The sequence below is a fragment of the Hemisphaericaspora subhashii genome (assembly GCF_019202705.1).
Source record: "Hemisphaericaspora subhashii strain CBS 10753 chromosome Unknown scaffold55, whole genome shotgun sequence".
In the NCBI taxonomy this organism is placed as follows: Eukaryota; Fungi; Ascomycota; class Pichiomycetes; order Serinales; family Debaryomycetaceae; genus Hemisphaericaspora; species Hemisphaericaspora subhashii.
This window is the reverse complement of record NW_026057327.1, coordinates 39,814-59,075: the sequence shown is the minus strand read 5'-3', so window position 1 is coordinate 59,075 and position 19,262 is coordinate 39,814. Positions and strand designations below refer to the sequence as shown.

Sequence of the window (19,262 nt, the reverse complement as noted above, 5' to 3'; positions counted from 1 at the left end):
ACTATTAAATTTGATTTTATAATTTATTATTCTTTTTATAAATATGTAATGTATACAATAAATAGACTACCCACTCTTAAAGATCAAAAATGCCAATTCGTCAATGTAGAAATAAATAAAGAACCCTTGTTCATGAGTAACATAACTTCCAAAACTTTTTCCAACAATTACATGCCAAGTTGGACCATAAATTTGATCCAACTCTTTTTTTAAATATGTAGCGATATCCTTTTCTATTTTATATGCTGCTAATGCTTGTTGAGATAATTCGAATATTTTAGTTTGGATTTCTTCGGATAAATCAGATGCTTTTAATATAGCTATTCATTGTAGGGCCCAGAGGTTTTTCTTTTTCAATGTCTGAAAACAAATCAAAGAAAAAACGGACACAATTTTGTTAGTAGGGATATTTCTATATGAACATTTACATAATAGTTGGAATACGTACGAACTTTCTCTGTAGTAGACATTGTATTTAAGTATAAAGGAAAGGGGGGTTTGAGTCGATGTCTTTGATGTACGAAGGATCTGAAAGTCGTTTGTGTTGTCACATAAAGATCGTCATTTTTTTCATCTCAAAAGTCGCGATCCCGCGGTAGTGAAGGAAATTGGCTTCTCAAGGGGTGAAACAAAAACACGAACTTTTTTTGCAACCTAAACTTTAATTCTACAATTGAGATGTTTATATAGACAAAAGACAAAAACTAATCAATTAAAAGGCTATGAACTTATAAACTGGATTTAACATATTCTACTTTATTAGCTTGAACATCATCTCTAAATTTATCAACTCCTAAAGCACTGGTATGACCCCAGGGCTTCATTTTATTCTCACGATCAATGGCAGCACTAAAGCAATCTAACCAACCCGCTCTAGAAAATGCCTTATTAACAGCATCTAAAGTATCTGGATGGATTAAATGAGTATTCAACCCAACATTGTCCAAAATAGTTGCAATTTGTAGGATTAATCCCAAAGTAGTAATATATCCGGATTCACCTAAATCTTGATGTCTTATAATTGCTTCACAAACTGCATCGGCATAATCTTGATTCTTTGTTTTTTCTAAAACCAAATCACGAGAGATTATCCCACCCCATGATTCAAAAGACATTTTAGTAGCATGCATATTTTCATTGGTTGTACCGATATCATGTAAAAGACTGGTAACATAAACAACTTCGGGGTCTAAATCCCAAGATGGGAATTGATCTTTGATAATAGCAATACTATAGAAGTAAACCCTAAGGGAATGATTAAAGACTTGGGGTGGGAGCTTTTCCTTGGCATAGTCATATACAAACTTGGATAATTCTGAGGTTGGCAAAGTTGTTGTAATTTGTGGAGTTGGTTTATTTGGATTTGGAATTGCTTCCTTCACATCTCTGGAAATTTTAACAAAACCGTAAGCAGACATTGCTTTTTTTATATATTTATATTTGGGTGTTGGTGAATTGATGAGGTTGAAAGAAAGAAGAAAGCAATTGACAATTTGATGAAATCATAATCCTTTTATACTTTGAAAAATTCTAGACTCTGGAACGGGTTTATTAATTAATTTAATTGTGGAGAAAAAGAAACCAAGGAAAGCGCAATCCGGAAAGATTGGTAGCTTTATTGTTTTAAAAACAATGAAGATTATTACTAATCTCAAATTAGGTAAAATTTACCAAATGCCCGTCAAACAAAGAAGACTTACTCATCTCATCTCCATTAACATGGATTTATCTAAATAAGGAAAATTCTTTGTATGTAAAGACTTGTAAGACAAATTCACTTGGATATCTAGAACCAGTATTTATAAGTTGACGTCATCGAGAGAATGTCAAGACTAGCCAAAAAATAACTTATGCTCAAGATACGCTGTAATTCTTAGTTGATTATCTATTTATTAATCTGCCTGGAGATCTAGAAAAGTACCCGCCTTAGATTTCTTGCAATCGAAACTCTGTTGATGTTTTACCCTTCATTGAATATATCCTTGTATAAGGTTGCAACAATTGTTTTGCAGCAATTCTCTACTTACATCTAAAAATTACGTTAGTTTCCAGGAAGACTCCAAATCTACTTCTCAAATAGTCTTATATCTTAATTTCCATTACTATAGGACACCATCCCATAATATTTATACTCATCTCTTTCATTTACATATCCATGGAATTGGTTTGCCCAAGTCGTGAGTTTGTTAAATTACAGTGATATCATATCTCCACAAACTTGGGGGAACAACTTTTTTTTCGGTGATTGTATTTGAACATATTACACGACTCATAATTAGTTGACTTCTTTTACAACCAACTTGAAGAGGACCACAGTTCACCTTCAATACATTGACACTTAGATCTTAATAATACATCTATAGACCTACTTTAGACCTAGAAGAGAAAAGAGAGAGAGAAAGAAAGAAATGAAGGAGATGTCGCTAGAAAAGAGAACTTCAATGTTGTTAACGCATTATTATAAACTAGCCCATCTGCAAAAGATTCATTATTCAGTATTAGTATCCAACACTAATAATCATCAAGAATTATTAGAATTAGAATTAAAAATCAGACATTATCATCCAAACATCCTAATAACATATTATAATAAGTGTTTGTATTACTTTTCATTTGATCATAATTATCATAATAATCAACTTCTCCATGACGTAATTAACGAATATGACAATTTACAAATCAAATTTTCCAATACAATTACAGCAGATCAATATTCGAATCCACCGAAAAGTGGCCCTAGCAATGGCATCAATGGGGATGACGAAGAAGAATTCTTCCCATTCGAACCACTAAGCTTTTTAAAAGCAGTTAAGAAAATGGTTTTATATGAATTATCAAGTCGTGGCTTGGTACAATTATTTGGAAATTATTGTGCAATTAGTGAAGATGACAAAGCATATTCAATACTATGCATTGATCCAATACTTTTCCCCAATGGAGATTTAATGATATCTTGTGTTCAAAGAGAACCAATTAGATTGTTTCCTACTCGCATGTTGGACTACAATTCTGATCCGAATTTCGTTATTTATCTTGTACCTAGCGGTATTCGATGTCATTTATTTGATCCAACTAATCTTCAAAATAACTTTGTGGAGCTGAATAACTTAGATAATGCAGATTTATTGGAATTATTACAACTAAGCACTGGGATTTCATACGGTGTTGATAGCGATATAGCCTGGTTCAAGTTGATTCCGAATTTGAAACATCTAAATAATCAAGCTTCACCAATTGCGAAATTCGTTCATACAGTAGAAAATAGGAAATTCATACTATGGCCCTGGAACCTATGTTTAGTACAGCTTGGAAAAGTTGAACAATTACCCGAAGAAATCGTTGTGGACGAAATACCGAGATCTGCCAATCCTTTAAGTCTAATTTCTGAATTTGTGGATTTTCAAATAACACATCATAGAAAACAACAAGAACAACAAATCCAACAACAACAGGAACAACATCAGGAAAATAGAGTATCCACCACTGGTCCATTCAATGTACCTAGTGTACCTTCGTCAATAGGGGATATTGGATCTGTGGGACCAATGACACAAATGGAAGGACCAAAAGACATTGGCTCCATAGATATGAACATGAACACGCCCATCAGTGCAGAATTATTTAATTTGCAAAGTGCCGATGCTTTCTTTAAAAATGATAATGGTTCAGAGATTAAGGAGGAAAGCGAGCAGATAGCTTCTGATGAAAAAGATGAAGAAGATATGGAAATAGATGATTTGTTCGGAGGCGATGATGATGAAGACGAATCAGAATTGTTCGAAGACGAAGAAGATAAGGGATCCAAGGAAGACGACGAAAATAAAGAAACGGAGGAACCGAATGCTGATTTGGAACAAGGTGAAAAGCTTGATGGCTTGTTTGACAACATGGACAACAAATCAAAAGACGAAGAAGAAATCAAAAAAGACGAAACAGATATACAGAAGGAAACTTTAAAACGACCTTATTTTGATATACCCAAAGATCAAATGATGATATCCAAATACATTAGTCCTGACTATAACGATCCGGGGGCACCTTTACCAATAATACCAACTCCGTTTGTACTGTCAACAATGCCACAATCTGCCATAACTACTAATCCACCATCAGCACCCCCCATTCCAGATAACCCAGACTATCCCGAAGAGACGTCGAATATGAATGTGGCTCAATCGGCACCTCGTCTGCTGATTCCAGAGCAGAAATCCATATTTTCACCCATTTTATTCAATCCGATAATTAAGAGTAATATCGACACCAAATACGGAAAAGGCGGGAAGTTTTATGTTGATCGAGAATCATCAGTGGATCCAAGTTTTGATAAGAAAAGAAGAGAGATGAGAGCAACAAGTGTAAGTGGGTTGGAAATTTCATTCAATCGAGAAGACAAAGAATCCAAATTACATCATAGACAATCTTCTTTAGAAGACATTTATGATTCTGAATCTTCTTCAAGTGAAGAAAGTGATGTGGATGAAGAGGTTATCGAAGATGATATTACAAATTCCCCTCCATTGAAATTGAATACTTATAATGAATCAGCTTATTATCCTCCTGGAAGTATAGGCGCTGCTGTCAATGGTGGTAATAATCAAATCAACCTGGCTATCATTCAACAAGCAGAATTTCCATCATCCAGCATTGCTGGTGATAAACCAGGCTACAATCCTGCATTGAATACTGGCGGTTTTGGATCTCCATTCACTAATCAATTGGCCAAATTTCCAACCTTGAAGGCCGACTCGCCATTTTCTTCGCATGAAATGCAACTGGGAATGTCACCTATAGATTTCGAAAATGCACAAGTCCAACAAACACCTAAGTTACAACCAATGGTTGCACAATCGGATATGGCAGCCAGTAAGGGAGCTAGCTCGGAAACATCTCCAATGAAGCTGATAAATGAACCTTCAAATTATTTACCATTGATTCTTCGAAGTATTAATATTTCAACTATCCCGAATGTATTTTTGATGAATAATTTAACAAGTAAACAGCTTTTACCAAATTTTTCAATAAATGATGATGATTTAGACAACGATTTGGAAATCACCAAGAGTAATGAAATGATTATCAAACATGAACATCTCCGTGAATTTCTTAATTTTTTGTCACCGAATATAGTTTATGATTTTGGATTAAATAATCCGAATCAAAGTGGAATGGAATTTTATTTCAAAGGGTTCAATCCTAAGAAAACTGATTTATCTTCAAATTTTGTCCGATATCATGCACCACCCAAGTTTTTCAAACGGAAGTTTAGTGAAATATTTCCATATTCTTATAGAGTGAATATGATTGAATTTTTGAGAGACTATAAAGAATTGGAAAGTGAAGATCCATTGGATAACCAATTGAGTTTCTTAGAGGATATTACCAATGATGATGATGATTTTGACGATGATCCTAAAAAGCTGTATAAGAAATTGAAATCTTTAGAATGGGATTCGTTTGATTTAGATAATACGGACAAGGAAACATTTGAGAAGTATCGAGATATAAACACCAAACTTAATTCAAATATTATTCCGGATCAAGAGTCATGTTTTAAATTACCAGTGGTTAAAACCAAGATATTGAAAAATAACAATATAATTAATCTTAATAGTCTCGGATTAGATTATTGGAAATATTTGAATTTCAGTCCTGTTCGAGATCAGAAGAATTTCCAAATTTTGGTTATTGATGAAGGATGCGGAAATCATGATAGTAGAGATAGTTGTGCAAGTGAATTTTTGGATCTTCTTTCATATAATTATGGTGAATGTAATTTTGGTAATATTTCAAGGGTTAATTTATCAACGGTGGAAACTAGACCAGATCTTGAATCGGTGTCCAATGGTGTACAAGTGATCAATAGAGAAAAAGGGCAATCTTATAATGATTTTTATATTCAGACAAATAAGAAACTTATTTCATTGGTTGAATTGATTAAATTGGATCTTATTAATAAGACAAATAATTTTGAATTTGATAGACCATTGTTACTTTTATTTGTTAATTATAATAAGAGTCTTAACTCAGTGCTTCAGATATGTAAGATTTTCAGGAATTTTAAAGTTGCATTAACACAACATCAATTACCATTAGTTCAAATATTTAGTAAGATAATCCCTGCCTCATTGATAGTGAAAAGATTATATGGAGAAACTCATTTGAAAGTTCTTAGTAATCATAAATTGACTAGACTTTCGATGAATCTTTATAATGAATGTCCTAATGATTTAGCAAATAATGATATTTCGAAATATATTTATACTTCTATAGTGAAGGAACCACCGACCAAGATTCAATTCAAGTTTATGAATACATCAGCCAGAGATAATAATTTCAATGATGATATATTTTTACATTTAGCGTATGAAGGATCAGTTGATAAGAAGTGGTTTTCAGCTGCATGGTCAGATCCATCTGGATCGGTTACTTATACAAAATCATGGTATTGTGCTAATAATCCTGCATCATCCAATGGAACAAATGGGAATTATAGAAATGACGCATCAGATATTGCCAGTATTAGTGATGATATTTGGAACATATCTCTTTCTATCTTTAAGAATTTGAACGATGAAATGAATAATAAGGCAACCACCGTGGGAGGAAAGAAATTTTTGGTTTTAACTAGAGTTAATAGTGTTATTCCCGATGATGAATTAGTACAATGGAAACGTTTAAGTATCAAACATAAAGAAATTTCATTGATTGTGTTATCAGTTAGTCAATCTCCAAAGTTAATATTTGCCAGTGATTATACTGTATCTTACGCTTCAGAAATCGCTCCATCGCCAACTGGTTTATTTCCCATGAATGTTGGTACACAATTGAGAGATCATACTCCATTATCACAAGACAGAGAGAGCTTTTTCAAAGCATTCTCTACGTCTGACAACTCATCGCCCGGCACTGGAGGTCCTGGAATGGTTGCTTCACCTAATGGATTGATTTTCCATTCTCCACAACAATTTGTGAATGTTCCAGCTAATTTCTTATCACCACAAGATCCTACATCAGGAGGAGGCATTGGTACTTCTACCGGTGGTATGAGTAATTCCATTGGGGCAGATATGAATCTTCACGACCCAGAATCAGAAATCGTAGGGATAATACCAAAGATCCCATTGCCATCATTTAATTCACCATCAAGATTAGGTATGAAAATAGGATATTTAATTAAAGAATGGGATAGAGAATATGGAGATCATGGAATTAAAGATTTTGATTTTGCCACCCATCTTGCATTTGAAGTTAATTTACTTAGTTGTTCGAATTATTGGGATTTAGATGTGTTAATGACACTTATTCTTAATCATTATAAGAAATTGATTGCATTGAATGATATTTTATGTATGAGAGATATTGATGGTAAAATGATGGCATGTGAAGCGGAAGAAGAAGGTGGATACAATGATAAAATTGTTAATTATGAAATCAGTGGACTTATACCTTGGCATATTGCTGCTGTCGGTAAATCTTTAGATTATTTGGTTCATGTTTATGTAGAAGAGTAAGTAGTACTATTAGTTAATAGACAACTGTATAAATTTTATATAAACCGGAGGGATAAACAGAGTCACGTGAGTTCGAAATATTTTTTTTTCTTTTTTTTGTTGGAGGTCAATTTTTATTGAATGAATTTGAAAACTGTTGCCAAAATCTTTTTCCTTTTCCTTTTCTTTCAACTGTTAATTGATTGGTTTGATTAATTAATAATAAATCGATTATTACAGAGATGTCTGATACGTCAGGTGCTATAAAGCGTGAAACTTCTGATTCAGATAAGATCGATGACAATCCAACTAATGAGAATGAATTGACATTTGATGAAGAATTCAGAAGAGCTGATCAAGAACAGGACGCAGGAGATGACGAAGATGAAGAAGAATCAGTGAGTTTGAAACGTAAGAGAGACGACAACGAGCAAGCTGATGGACAAGATGACGAAGAACAAGATGACGAAGAGGATGAAGACGACGAGGATGATGAAGATGATGAAGATGATGAAGATGATGAAGTCAGTGGAAGAAAGAGAAAAAGAAGAAGAGGTGCCAACCAATTTATCGATATCGAAGCCGAAGTCGATGACGAAGAAGAAGATGAACTTGATGAAGATGATGAAGAAGCAGAATTGTTACGTCAACAGTTTATTACCGAAGATCATGCCGTTGATGATACTGATAAGGCACATCGTGATGATAGGTTACATAGAGAATACGATCGTCGTCGTCAAGAAGCGGAAGACCAAGATGCAGAACAATTAGCTGAAACATTGAAACAAAGATATAGAAAGACTCATACTGTTTACAGAGGTGAAACTGCAACTAGTGGAACTGTTTCACAAAAATTATTAATGCCATCCATCAATGATCCTTCAATTTATGCCATTAGATGTACTCCTGGAAGAGAAAAAGATTTAGTTCGTAAGTTGTATGAAAAGAAGAGAACTTTAGAAAGACAGAATAATGCATTGGATATTTTGACTGTTTTCCAAAGAGATTCCTTTAGAGGATATATTTATATTGAAGCAAAAAGACCCGATGCCATTGATAAAGCTTTAACTGGTATGGTGAATATTTATGTCAGAGATAAGTTATTGGTCCCCGTTAAGGAATATCCCGATTTATTGAAACAAGTGAAATCCTCTGATGTTGAACTTGTCCCTGGGATTTATGTTAGAATTACTAGAGGTAAATATAAAGGAGATCTTGCCATTGTTGATAATTTATCTGAAAATGGGTTAGATGTTCGTTGTAAACTTGTACCAAGACTTGATTATGGAAGAAATGACGAAGTAGATAAAGAAGGAAGAAAAATAAAGCTGAAGGTTAGACCCTTACCTAGACTCTTCAATGAGCAAGAAGCAAGAATGTATGATGGAGATTATTTACAACCAGGAAGAGGAGCTCGTAATTACATCTATAGAGGGGAAGAATATATCGAAGGGTTCTTATATAAGGATTTCAAATTACAATTTGTTCAAACAAAAGATGTTCACCCAACATTAGAAGAGTTGGATAGATTCCAAACTGGTAATGAAGAAGATGGATTAGATTTATCTGCCATTGCTGCCTCATTGAAAAGTAAGAACAAGACTGAAGGTAAACAATCTACTGCTTTCCAACCGGGTGATAAGGTTGAAATTCGTCGTGGTGAACAAGCAAAAACAATAGGTATAGTAGTTGAAGCCTCCCTAAATGAAATCACAATCTCTGTCACCGATAGTGGAGATCCAAAATTCGTGAATCAAAGATTAACTGTCCCTGCCAATGATTTAAGAAAAATCTTCCATGAAGGGGATCATGTTAGAATTGTTGAAGGGAAACATTTTGATGAAACTGGTTTAGTTATCAAAATTGATGGTGATTCAGTTGTTCTTGTAAGTGATCAAACTAGAGAAGATGTTCGTGTATTTGCTAATTATTTAGTTAAAGCCACTGATGCATCTTCAAATGCCGATTCAGCAAATAGTAAATATGATATTAAAGATTTGGTTGAATTGAATGCATCTACAGTTGGGGTGATCATAAAAGCCGAAAAGAATATTTTTGAAATTCTTACATCTGATGGTCGTATATTACCGATCAAACCTTCTGGGATTGCATCAAAATTGATTTTAAGTCGTCGTGAACAAGTTGCTACCGATAGAAATGGTTTTACTATTAAAGTTGGTGATACTGTTAGAGAATCACTTGGTGATAAAAAGAGAGAAGGGGCTATTTTACATATCTATAAGAATTCCTTATTTATTAAGCTGAATGAAATTGTTGAAAATTTGGGTATTTTCGTCACTAATAGAATGAATGTAAATACTATTAGTACCAAAGATTCAATCATGTCCAAGAATCTTGGTCCTGATTTAACTTCCATGAATCCAAATTTGAAATTAACATCCCCGGCAGCAGTTTCTGGTTTGAAAACAAGAGCAGGTGGGAGAGATAAATTGTTATATAAGGATGTTGCGGTAACTAGTGGAAGTTATAAAGGATTGAAAGGAAAAGTAGTCGAAGCCGATGAAGTATATGCTAGAATCGAATTACATACCAAGAGTAAAAAAATCAAAGTTCCTAAAAACAGTTTGAATGTTTTGATCAGAGGTGAAGCTATTCCTTATTTACGTTTCATTGGTGCCAATCCTGGACAACCTGGTCCTGGCGGATTTTCAAAGCCAAGAACTGGCGCACCGGCATTCTCATCCGGTGAAAGATCAGCCTGGAATGGAGGTGTTACACCTGCGGCAGCCGGGGCTGGTTCGACTTGGGGTGGTGCATCAGCTTGGAATGGAGGAAAGACTCCTTCTTATGGAAATACGTCTACTTGGGGTGGAGCATCTGCGTGGAATGGAGGTAAGACTCCTCGTGGGAACTCAACATGGGGTGGTAACCCAAGTAGTAGTGGTAGTTCTGCAGGTGATTCATCGGCTTGGGGAGGAAGTGGTGGTGGAAATTCGACTTGGGGTAGTAATAATAAAGGAGGTAATTCTACTTGGGGTGCAGATAAAGGAAATGGATCTAAATGGGGAGGAGCAGGAGGTAATAACTCTACATGGGGATCTAGTGGAGGTAATTCCACCTGGGGTGGAAATAAGAAGTGAGGAAGCTTTTAGTTAACGATTTTTCTGTATTATAAAATTATTGTGTCTTATATATTATTAAACAATTACAAAACCTAATAAATATTGTAAAATTTAGATATACCCTTGTGTTTGCATTTGTTATTACATGTTTTCACATCCAGGACAATTATGTAATACTTCATGAACAAAAACATCACAATTTATACAAAAATCTTTTTCACATTTCATACATCTATATCTTGAACTTGTCAAAGATTCAAGCGTTCCCTTTGATTTCGTACCTGGTCTGACGCCCCTTGGGAATTTCAATTGACATCCAAAACAATATTGACTATCATACGATGCAGCAACGGGGACTTCCTTATATGGCGGAAGTGGTACTAAATGATGATAAGATCTTGCTAGATGGGTGGATAAGATTAACATCAATCCACAAACGGGGCATACCGTGGGTAGATTACATACTTTACTCTTACATTGAGGACATTGATAACCTATTATTCCTGATGTGATTGTCATGCCTGAATTATTATTTATTTCTACTATATTTTGGGAGTCTTCTGAACCACTGGTGGGGAACGATGCGTTTAAGTTAGGGAAATCGACTGTATAATCGACATTACTTATACTTGATGTTAATATTGGTTGAATCTTGGATGGGAATCCCATTTTGATTACAGGAACTCCTGATTTATTGGATTGGTTTAGTTTTTCTTGTTCATTTTCTGTAAGTGGTAAAGGAGTAACACAATCCATTAATAATTCTTTAAAATGAGATTCATTCATAATGACTCCATAATTCTTTGAACTTGCCCCCTTTGGTTCATGATTGGTTCGTGTGACTAATTCTTGACAGATTGCAACTTGGGCTGATAATCCAATGATTTTGATTTTGATTTCATCTTTGGTTAGACTATCTATTGTTTTATGTATATCTCCTGGATCACTTGTGAATAAAGCTCCAAATATTATTAAAACTTCTTTTGAATTTTTGGTATTATTTGATTTTGAACCAAAATTATATTTTAATAAAGATCTTGCCATTTCTAAAGAATTTTGTAAAGAAGGATCACCTTTTGGTTCAAATCGATTATGTTGTCTTGATTTTAATTGTCTAATTTTATCAATATGATATTGAGGCAGTCCACTTACTTCACTTACTAAATTAGCAACACCATTTCTCATTAAAATTATCCCTAATTGTGATATTGGATTTTGATCAAAGAATTCAACAACAAATTCTTGTAAATAATTCAAAGTCATTGATAATCTTGTTGGTCTTAAGTCTTTTTCAGCCATTGCTATTGAACAATCAATTATAACAATTAATGTTCTAATAATCCCTCTTTGAAAGGGAGTACTTGGATGTTTCATAATCTTTTTCTTTCTACTTTCAATAATTGATTTTACCATAGCTTCAAATGAACTTCCACCTTGTTCATCATCTTTAACTATATCCCATGATCTTTGATATTCATCTTCCCAAGCATATCCATTGGCTTTTTTCAAATCACTTATTTCTCCTTTACTTTTATTGGTACTTCCACTTGCTCTTGTTCTTGATGAGACTCCATCTTCTCTTAATGCGGATGATGTTGTTGTTTCTGGAGCTACCGATGATATTCTTGAAGAAGGTGTTTGTATCCCTACAGAAGAGAATTCTTCATCTGAATCATCCATATTAGTTGTCTATTAAAAGTTTGTCTATAATATGCCTACAAGTAAGTATTTGTTCTAAAGAGTGAAATATTTATAATTAGCACGAAAATACTAAATATTTTTTTCTGTAACTTTTGTATGGTAGCGCTATGGATCATCAACATCATTATTAGAAGAACTACCAGGAGTTTCAGTTGAAGAATCATCAGAAGGATGATGTCTTTTCTTTGAATTATATTTCTTAATTGGTTTATTGTAATTGATAGTACCGTCATCATTAATATCAAATAATAAATCAAACATATCATTCAATTGATTTTGATTAACATTGCCTAATTCATCTTCTAAATATGGTAATTCCTTTACACTGTGAATATCAATTAAATCAATGACTTTATAACCTTTATTAATCAATGGAGTGATCTCCTTAATGCCATCTCCTGTATAAAGAGGTAATCTTTCATTCCCATAATTCTCTATAAATTCTTCTTTTGAAAATCTAAATACATTGGGTGGGAATTCTTTAGTATCAATATCTTTATTCTTCTTTATTTTAGGGTTAGGTGCCAGTTCATTTTCTTGAATATAAAAATTTCTTAATAATTGAATTGCTTCAGTTCTCATAATCCCTCCAATACTTTCATATGGATCATCTAATAAATTAGGATCATTATGAACCGATAATACTGTGCCTGTTCCACCAAATCTATCGTTACCACATCCATAATAAACTTTCCCGATACCTAATTGTCTAAGGTATGATGCACACATTATACATGGTTCTACTGTTACATATAATATAAGATCCTTGAAGTTAAAGTCTGGCTTACCTGTGAATCTTTCTAATGCTATGAATTCTGCATGTTTAGTTCCATTAAGTGATGTATTTGTATAATTATATCCAATACTAACAACTTTATTGGTGTTTTTATCTTTAACAATACATGCCACGGGAGTTTCATTAAATAAAAGTGCTTTATAGGCTACGAAATGAGCTAATGCCATATCTCGGAAATGGCCAGTAAGATCAGTCATCCTTATTTACTGTTTAGTTTATCCGTTAATACACTCTAACTCTGGGGTATAAAAATACGATGAGCAGAAGCTTTATATTTATCCGAAAAATAAAATTTCACAAATAATCAAATTAACTTTCACTTTCATCTTCTACATCCTAAAGCCACAACCAATGTCTGATTTACATCGTTCATTTATTAAGAAGATCAAACAACAAGAATCAGCATTTGGATTATCACTGCTATCTGAAAATGTCCCCACCAATATAAATGATGACAAAACTTCTATTAGTAATCTAATCAAAGAATCATCATCTAACCCCAGATCAAAGGTCACAAACAGGCAACTACCCAATCAACAACAAGACAATGAGATCATACAAGCATACAACCAATTCAAAGAATCATTCTTTACTGAAATGGAAGAATACACAGACACAACCAGATCAATATCCTTCCAGACTTATTATCGAGCTCCCACTTCCAAACAAGACACAGTGTTATTTTGTCTCCATGGAGCTGGATCTTCATCTATGACATTTGCAACATTTGCACAACAAATAATCGAAATGACAAATTCAATTGGAATCTTCTTATTCGACATCAGAGGACATGGTGATTCATCTCCTACTACAGAATATGACATCCTTGATTTTGTCCAAGATGTTCATTTCATACTATCTACATTCACCACCAAACCATATTACACCAACAATTCCCCCATATACCTCTTAGGACACTCCTTAGGAGGCGCCATACTATCTAAATACACATCCCTCCACCCCGATCCCCAATTCAATCTCCAAGGACTCATAATGCTCGATATAGTGGAAGAAACCGCGGTGAAATCACTCTCAATCATGCCCCAATTCATTGCCCGCCGACCACCCCAATTCCCCACCATCGAAAGAGCTATTGAATGGCACATGAAATCATTATTACACAACCCCGAATCGGCAAAATTAAGCGTCCCTCATCTCCTAAACCACCACCAGGGCCCATTGACCTGGAAGACTGATCTAGCCCTAACACTGCCATTTTGGGATAGTTGGTTCGATGGTCTAGCTGACAATTTCATCTCCTTTAAGGGGGCGAAATTGTTGATCCTATCGGCACATGAAACTTTGGATAAGAAGTTGATTATTGGACAAATGCAGGGGAAGTATCAATTGGTGGTGTTTGGGGGGAATAATAGTAAGAATAATAATGTGTCGGGGCATTTCGTGCATGAGGATTTGCCGAAACAGACTAGTGTTTGTGTTGTGGAGTTTATTAATAGGACAAAGGGGGCTGATGGGAAGAAAGATGCTTTGGGTGGGATTATACCGAAATGGGGTGGGAAGATACATAAATAAGAATATTTATAGGTTGTGTATATTTACAAAATAATGGTTTTAGCTATACAATAAGAGTAGTTGTTATATAATAAGAGTAGTTGTTATATAATAAGACTAGTTGATTAATCCTTCGGATCAATGATCAATGATTAATCAACACTAATGTTATTTCCGTCAATCTCTTCTTGTCTTTCTTTAACAATCTTAACAATCTCATCAATTTTCTTACTTGCAAAAGGGAATCTTGGATTTATCAAAAATGGTCTCAAATCAAACCTATTATCATCCGGAGAATATTGTTCAGCATGATAAGCCGGAGTCATGGTTGTCATTTTATGTCTATTAATAGCATAAAAGAACCAAAACCTCTTCACTTTTTCCGCCACCTGTTCTGCACTCAAATTATGAGGAGGTTGTGACCATTCATGATAAAGTTTTATAAACATCGCCAAGGGACCACATTTATTAACTTTTCTCAATGTTCCAAATCGGGATAATTCATCATATGTCATACCCATATCGATTTCATCACTTTGGACATAATCCTTGGTGATGGGTTCTAATTCGGCAGTAGGTGTTGCCGTGATGAAATCATGTAAGATTGGTAATTCGAAATTAAATTCCGCCCAGGCGATGAATCGCTTAAGGTCGGTTTTTGAAATACCTCCAATGGGGTTAATGTCTGCGGATGAACAATCATATTTTGTCAAATATCCTCGAAGACATTCATCAACATTAGCACTACCTAAGACCAAAAGCCCACTGGTTGTTTTCCCACGGGACCATGGTAATAATTGGGCAAAGAGATAACTTAAGACCATTCTCAATCTGGCTTGAATGTTTTGTAAGGCGAGGTTTTCAGTTTGTGATCCGCCAAAGATTTTAAAAATTGGTCGTTTACCAGTTGCGACTTCGAATAAGTTAACGACGGCACCTACCAAGGAATCCATGTTTAAATCAACATGGAAAGATCCGATATCTTTTGCTAAATCCTTTGATCGAGATCTGGTTTCAATGGAAGAATTTTCAGTACCCATATATGAAGTATAAAACAACCTTTGAGCAATTTCTTGTGGGGTTTTAGGAACAAATTCAGGATCATGGACTAATGCTTGTAAATCACTCAAGACTTGTTTATCAGTACCAATTGATTTCACGACTAATCGACACATCAGATGAACAATGACTGCAGTGGCACAAGAATCAATTCCTCCACTCAAAGGTAAAAAGAATCCCCCAGTTTTAGATCTTCTCAAATAATCCCATAACCAACATGCAGGACCCAATGCGATTTCTTCCTCGGGTAAATGATATTTCACCGGTCTTGGAGTGGTTGGATATACATTAGGATCAAATAAATTATCACTTGGAGATAATTCAACATCACTTGAAATTACTTTATATGTTGTGGTTTGATTCACGGCTTGATTACTGGCTGATTTTTGATTTCTGTATGATCTAACATCATCTAAATCAATAGTTGCCGATACAACTTCAACATCTTTTAAAGAAAATTGTGAAGCTTGTGCTAAAAGATTACCATTAACTATAATCGAAGCACATCCATCATAATATAATCTATCTCCATCACACCCCTTTTGGTTTGCATAAAGATAAACACCACCACATTTTTTAGTTGCTTCAGTGATTAATTTAAATCTTGTATCTAATTTTCTTAATTCATGATGAGATCCACTTGAATTAGTGAAAATTTCAACTCCATCTAAACTCATAGCAATATGAGGAGATTGTGGAGTAAATAATTCTTCACAAGTTTCACAACCTAATCTAGTTTCTTTAGTTTCTATAATACAATCACCAAATGTAACTTTTGATTGACCCGTGATTTTTGAAATATATTTAGGTAATTGATATTCTTCAAAATATTTAGGTCTATTCCAAGGAGTAAAATATCTCATTTCTCGATAATTACCATCATTAGCTAAGAATAATTTTGGTCTAATTAATAAAATTTCTCCATCATATGATATAGCACGACAATTATATTTAATTGATTTATGAATAATTGGAATACCAATATCTAATAAAATCCCCTTTGTTTCAGGATGGGATAAGATTTCTCCATAGATTTCGAAACTATGTTCATATAAATCATTTTCAGCAAAATGATCTAAACATCCATATCCACAAATTTCAAGTTCTGGTCCAACTCTAAGTTTAGCTCCTTGTCTTTTGGCTTCTCTGATACTTTCAATGATACGATCTCTATTACCTTCAAAGTCCAAGGCCCATTGGTTAAGATTACAAGTAGCAATTGTTATATATTTACCCATGTTCTTGTCAATTGTTGTTGCTAGTTGGTTGCTTGAAAACAGATGAAATATTGATCAGGTTTTTGGTGCTGCCAAATTTTTTCTATCGATTGCTGACTGTCGTATCAGAAATGGAAGTTACAGTTGCGAAAAATGTCGCATATCAACTGGTGGAAAGCTTTAGATTTATCTCATACGGTCAACCTCCAACCCAACCCAATTTGCAAAAGCTTGCTGCCAATTATCCTTGAAATTTAAATCTCAATCATAAGAACTAGATTCTCAGAAGAGCTTAGCTTACGCTTCCAATGTTGTTCAATCCATTGACGGTAATATTTAGAACTTGTACATGTAAGATCAGAACGACATTCATTGCGACATTTTCTATCATAAGTGAGAAGAACACTAATATATATTAATTAACAAAATACAACTATAAACAATGAGTAAAACTCCAACACCTGATCCGGAAACACCATCTGTCGGTAATATGAAAGGAAACCAAGATGACAGAAGAGTTCAGAAAGAAAAAGAAACTGTTCATAATTATGAAGTGGTCCATTAAAGACCAAAAATCAAGTTATTTTCTGGATATCCTTATTCGGAAGTATTAGCAAAAGATGACGCATATGAGAAGTGCAGGAAATGGGTGGCCAATAAGTTCACCATGGATTTGAAAGAGTGGTTGGATAAAGTGGACCAATTGGATCCATCTATAGTCCAAGCAATCAATTCAATGAAGGCTGCACTTGACAAGATTGCAGCCAGATATCCTGGGATTGAAACAGTGTTTGAAGATACTGATAATTTCAACTCATATGAGACTAAGATAGCTGGCTTCAACATGACAGATCCGGCCAACTATGCATATTATGTGGAAACTTTATTAGATGCAATTTCTTCATATTGAGTACTTAATAAAATGGAGAATTACCACCCACCTCATCCGGATACCCCAATTTTGAGGATTGATGAGATATGGCATTATTTGCAGAATTATGAGGATATTGCATTATCTAAACACCTTGAAATGAGATTGGCACAAGCTGTGGCAATCGAACAAAATTCGAAAAACGCTTTCCAATATGAGAAACGGAGAGACGAATTCCAGGCATTGCGTCGGATTGACGATATGGTTGATTTTGTGTGGTTGTCTGGTAATAATGAGATTCTGGGTAATCAAGCAGTCATATTTCATTACTGTTCCTTGAGTAACACGCCTAAAAGTTGTGCAAAATTCTTTCAGGAGTGGTACAAGGAATGGACGAAAGATAAGTCCAAATTTCATCCTAAAACATATAGTGAGATATTACATGGTGCGACCAGTAGGTCGGATTACGATCGGCACCACGAGCATGATAGCACCGAAACGCTCTACCAAATTGGTAGGCAAATAATGCAAAAATTATCTCAGCAGTTTAGGAAAACAACTAACGGACATAAAAAGAGAAATACTTTTGAGATTAACAAGAGGAAAACTCAAGACTACAAACCCAAAACATCAGATAAAGACAAGGTCAGTAAACCGAAAGGTAAGAAAGATAAGTCAACAGCTTTTAACATAGAAGATGAAAGTACATTGAATAAGCTTGATGATTTATTATTCGAGAAATTGAAGAATCGGGATTGAAGGTTTGGCAGCCAGATTAAAAAATCTGGTGGGGCCATCAAGAGAACCGAACAATTAGATGAAAATAAGTATAATTTTGTGAAGGTGAATAATTCATTTGCAATTTATGAAATAACCAGGTATAATAAGAAAGGTGAAAGAATTGATAGGTCGGTGGTGTATGATTCAGGTGCTTCCCATTCGGTGGTAAAATATAAGGAATTATTGATGAAATATGCTAAAGACAAAAAGACCAAGTTTATGGTTGCAAATTCTGGGACAATTGATTCGAAGGGTTCTGGAAAATTGCCAATTAGAACGGATCAAGATATTATTCCTGTAGATAACGTCCACCATATACCAAAGGCACCGCTGAATCTTATATCAGTAGCACAAATAACTAAGAAAGGATTTTTATGCCTATCTGATAACAAGCACGTGTATTTAATTAACCCAGATGATATGAGAATTATAGTAGTAGGAAGTCTTATACAACCTCGAAATCTATATGTAGGCTCGATTGATAGTCTCAATGAGAGCGAAAATTTATATAAAATTATATCACTGTAAAGTTCCAACTCTAGGGAGTCAGGACCTGTATTTATATTTGTTAATTTGGATAACGGGTACTTGCTTCCATTACATATAACCCTTCATACCTAATTGTTTCCGAATATCTCGTGATTCTTAGGAATTATTCGGGATCTGTTCAAACCCCACTACTTCCGTAATGTTCCATTAAGTTCTATGCATTATTGCTTATACCTATTTTATGCGTTGTCACTTATATTTATT

General features: G+C 34.3%; 8 protein-coding genes across 8 annotated transcripts; 4 read left to right on the top strand and 4 right to left on the bottom strand. All coding sequences in view use genetic code 12, as the record gives it.

Moving 5' to 3' along the window:
* Positions 1 to 728: 728 nt before the first annotated feature.
* J8A68_003774 (cyanamide hydratase) lies at positions 729 to 1,418 on the bottom strand (the record flags this gene model as incomplete). Its single annotated transcript, XM_049407663.1, has 1 exon — positions 729 to 1,418. One exon carries the CDS (start codon positions 1,416 to 1,418, stop codon positions 729 to 731), a length of 690 nt encoding a protein of 229 aa, XP_049262948.1.
* Positions 1,419 to 2,441: 1,023 nt separating this feature from the next.
* Positions 2,442 to 7,511, top strand: SRB9 (Srb9p; the record flags this gene model as incomplete). The annotated part of the gene is made up of 1 exon (XM_049407662.1): positions 2,442 to 7,511. One exon carries the CDS (start codon positions 2,442 to 2,444, stop codon positions 7,509 to 7,511), a length of 5,070 nt encoding a protein of 1,689 aa, XP_049262947.1.
* Positions 7,512 to 7,732: 221 nt separating this feature from the next.
* On the top strand, positions 7,733 to 10,591 carry SPT5 (transcription elongation factor; the record flags this gene model as incomplete). Its single annotated transcript, XM_049407661.1, has 1 exon — positions 7,733 to 10,591. One exon carries the CDS (start codon positions 7,733 to 7,735, stop codon positions 10,589 to 10,591), a length of 2,859 nt encoding a protein of 952 aa, XP_049262946.1.
* A 123-nt stretch (positions 10,592 to 10,714) lies between these two features.
* J8A68_003771 (TFIIH/NER complex subunit) lies at positions 10,715 to 12,253 on the bottom strand (the record flags this gene model as incomplete). Its single annotated transcript, XM_049407660.1, has 1 exon — positions 10,715 to 12,253. One exon carries the CDS (start codon positions 12,251 to 12,253, stop codon positions 10,715 to 10,717), a length of 1,539 nt encoding a protein of 512 aa, XP_049262945.1.
* Positions 12,254 to 12,379: 126 nt separating this feature from the next.
* On the bottom strand, positions 12,380 to 13,267 carry J8A68_003770 (tRNA(adenine34) deaminase; the record flags this gene model as incomplete). Its single annotated transcript, XM_049407659.1, has 1 exon — positions 12,380 to 13,267. The coding sequence occupies one exon, from the start codon at positions 13,265 to 13,267 to the stop codon at positions 12,380 to 12,382; it is 888 nt and encodes a 295-aa protein (XP_049262944.1).
* Positions 13,268 to 13,421: 154 nt separating this feature from the next.
* PPE1 (carboxylesterase-mitochondrial 37S ribosomal protein YmS2) lies at positions 13,422 to 14,603 on the top strand (the record flags this gene model as incomplete). The annotated part of the gene is made up of 1 exon (XM_049407658.1): positions 13,422 to 14,603. The coding sequence occupies one exon, from the start codon at positions 13,422 to 13,424 to the stop codon at positions 14,601 to 14,603; it is 1,182 nt and encodes a 393-aa protein (XP_049262943.1).
* A 131-nt stretch (positions 14,604 to 14,734) lies between these two features.
* Positions 14,735 to 16,879, bottom strand: J8A68_003768 (glutamine-dependent NAD(+) synthetase; the record flags this gene model as incomplete). Its single annotated transcript, XM_049407657.1, has 1 exon — positions 14,735 to 16,879. One exon carries the CDS (start codon positions 16,877 to 16,879, stop codon positions 14,735 to 14,737), a length of 2,145 nt encoding a protein of 714 aa, XP_049262942.1.
* A 421-nt stretch (positions 16,880 to 17,300) lies between these two features.
* On the top strand, positions 17,301 to 19,037 carry J8A68_003767 (uncharacterized protein; the record flags this gene model as incomplete). Its single annotated transcript, XM_049407656.1, has 4 exons — positions 17,301 to 17,343; positions 17,473 to 17,732; positions 17,835 to 18,390; positions 18,547 to 19,037. 4 exons carry the CDS (start codon positions 17,301 to 17,303, stop codon positions 19,035 to 19,037), a joined length of 1,350 nt encoding a protein of 449 aa, XP_049262941.1.
* Between the last annotated feature and the right edge of the window lie 225 nt (positions 19,038 to 19,262).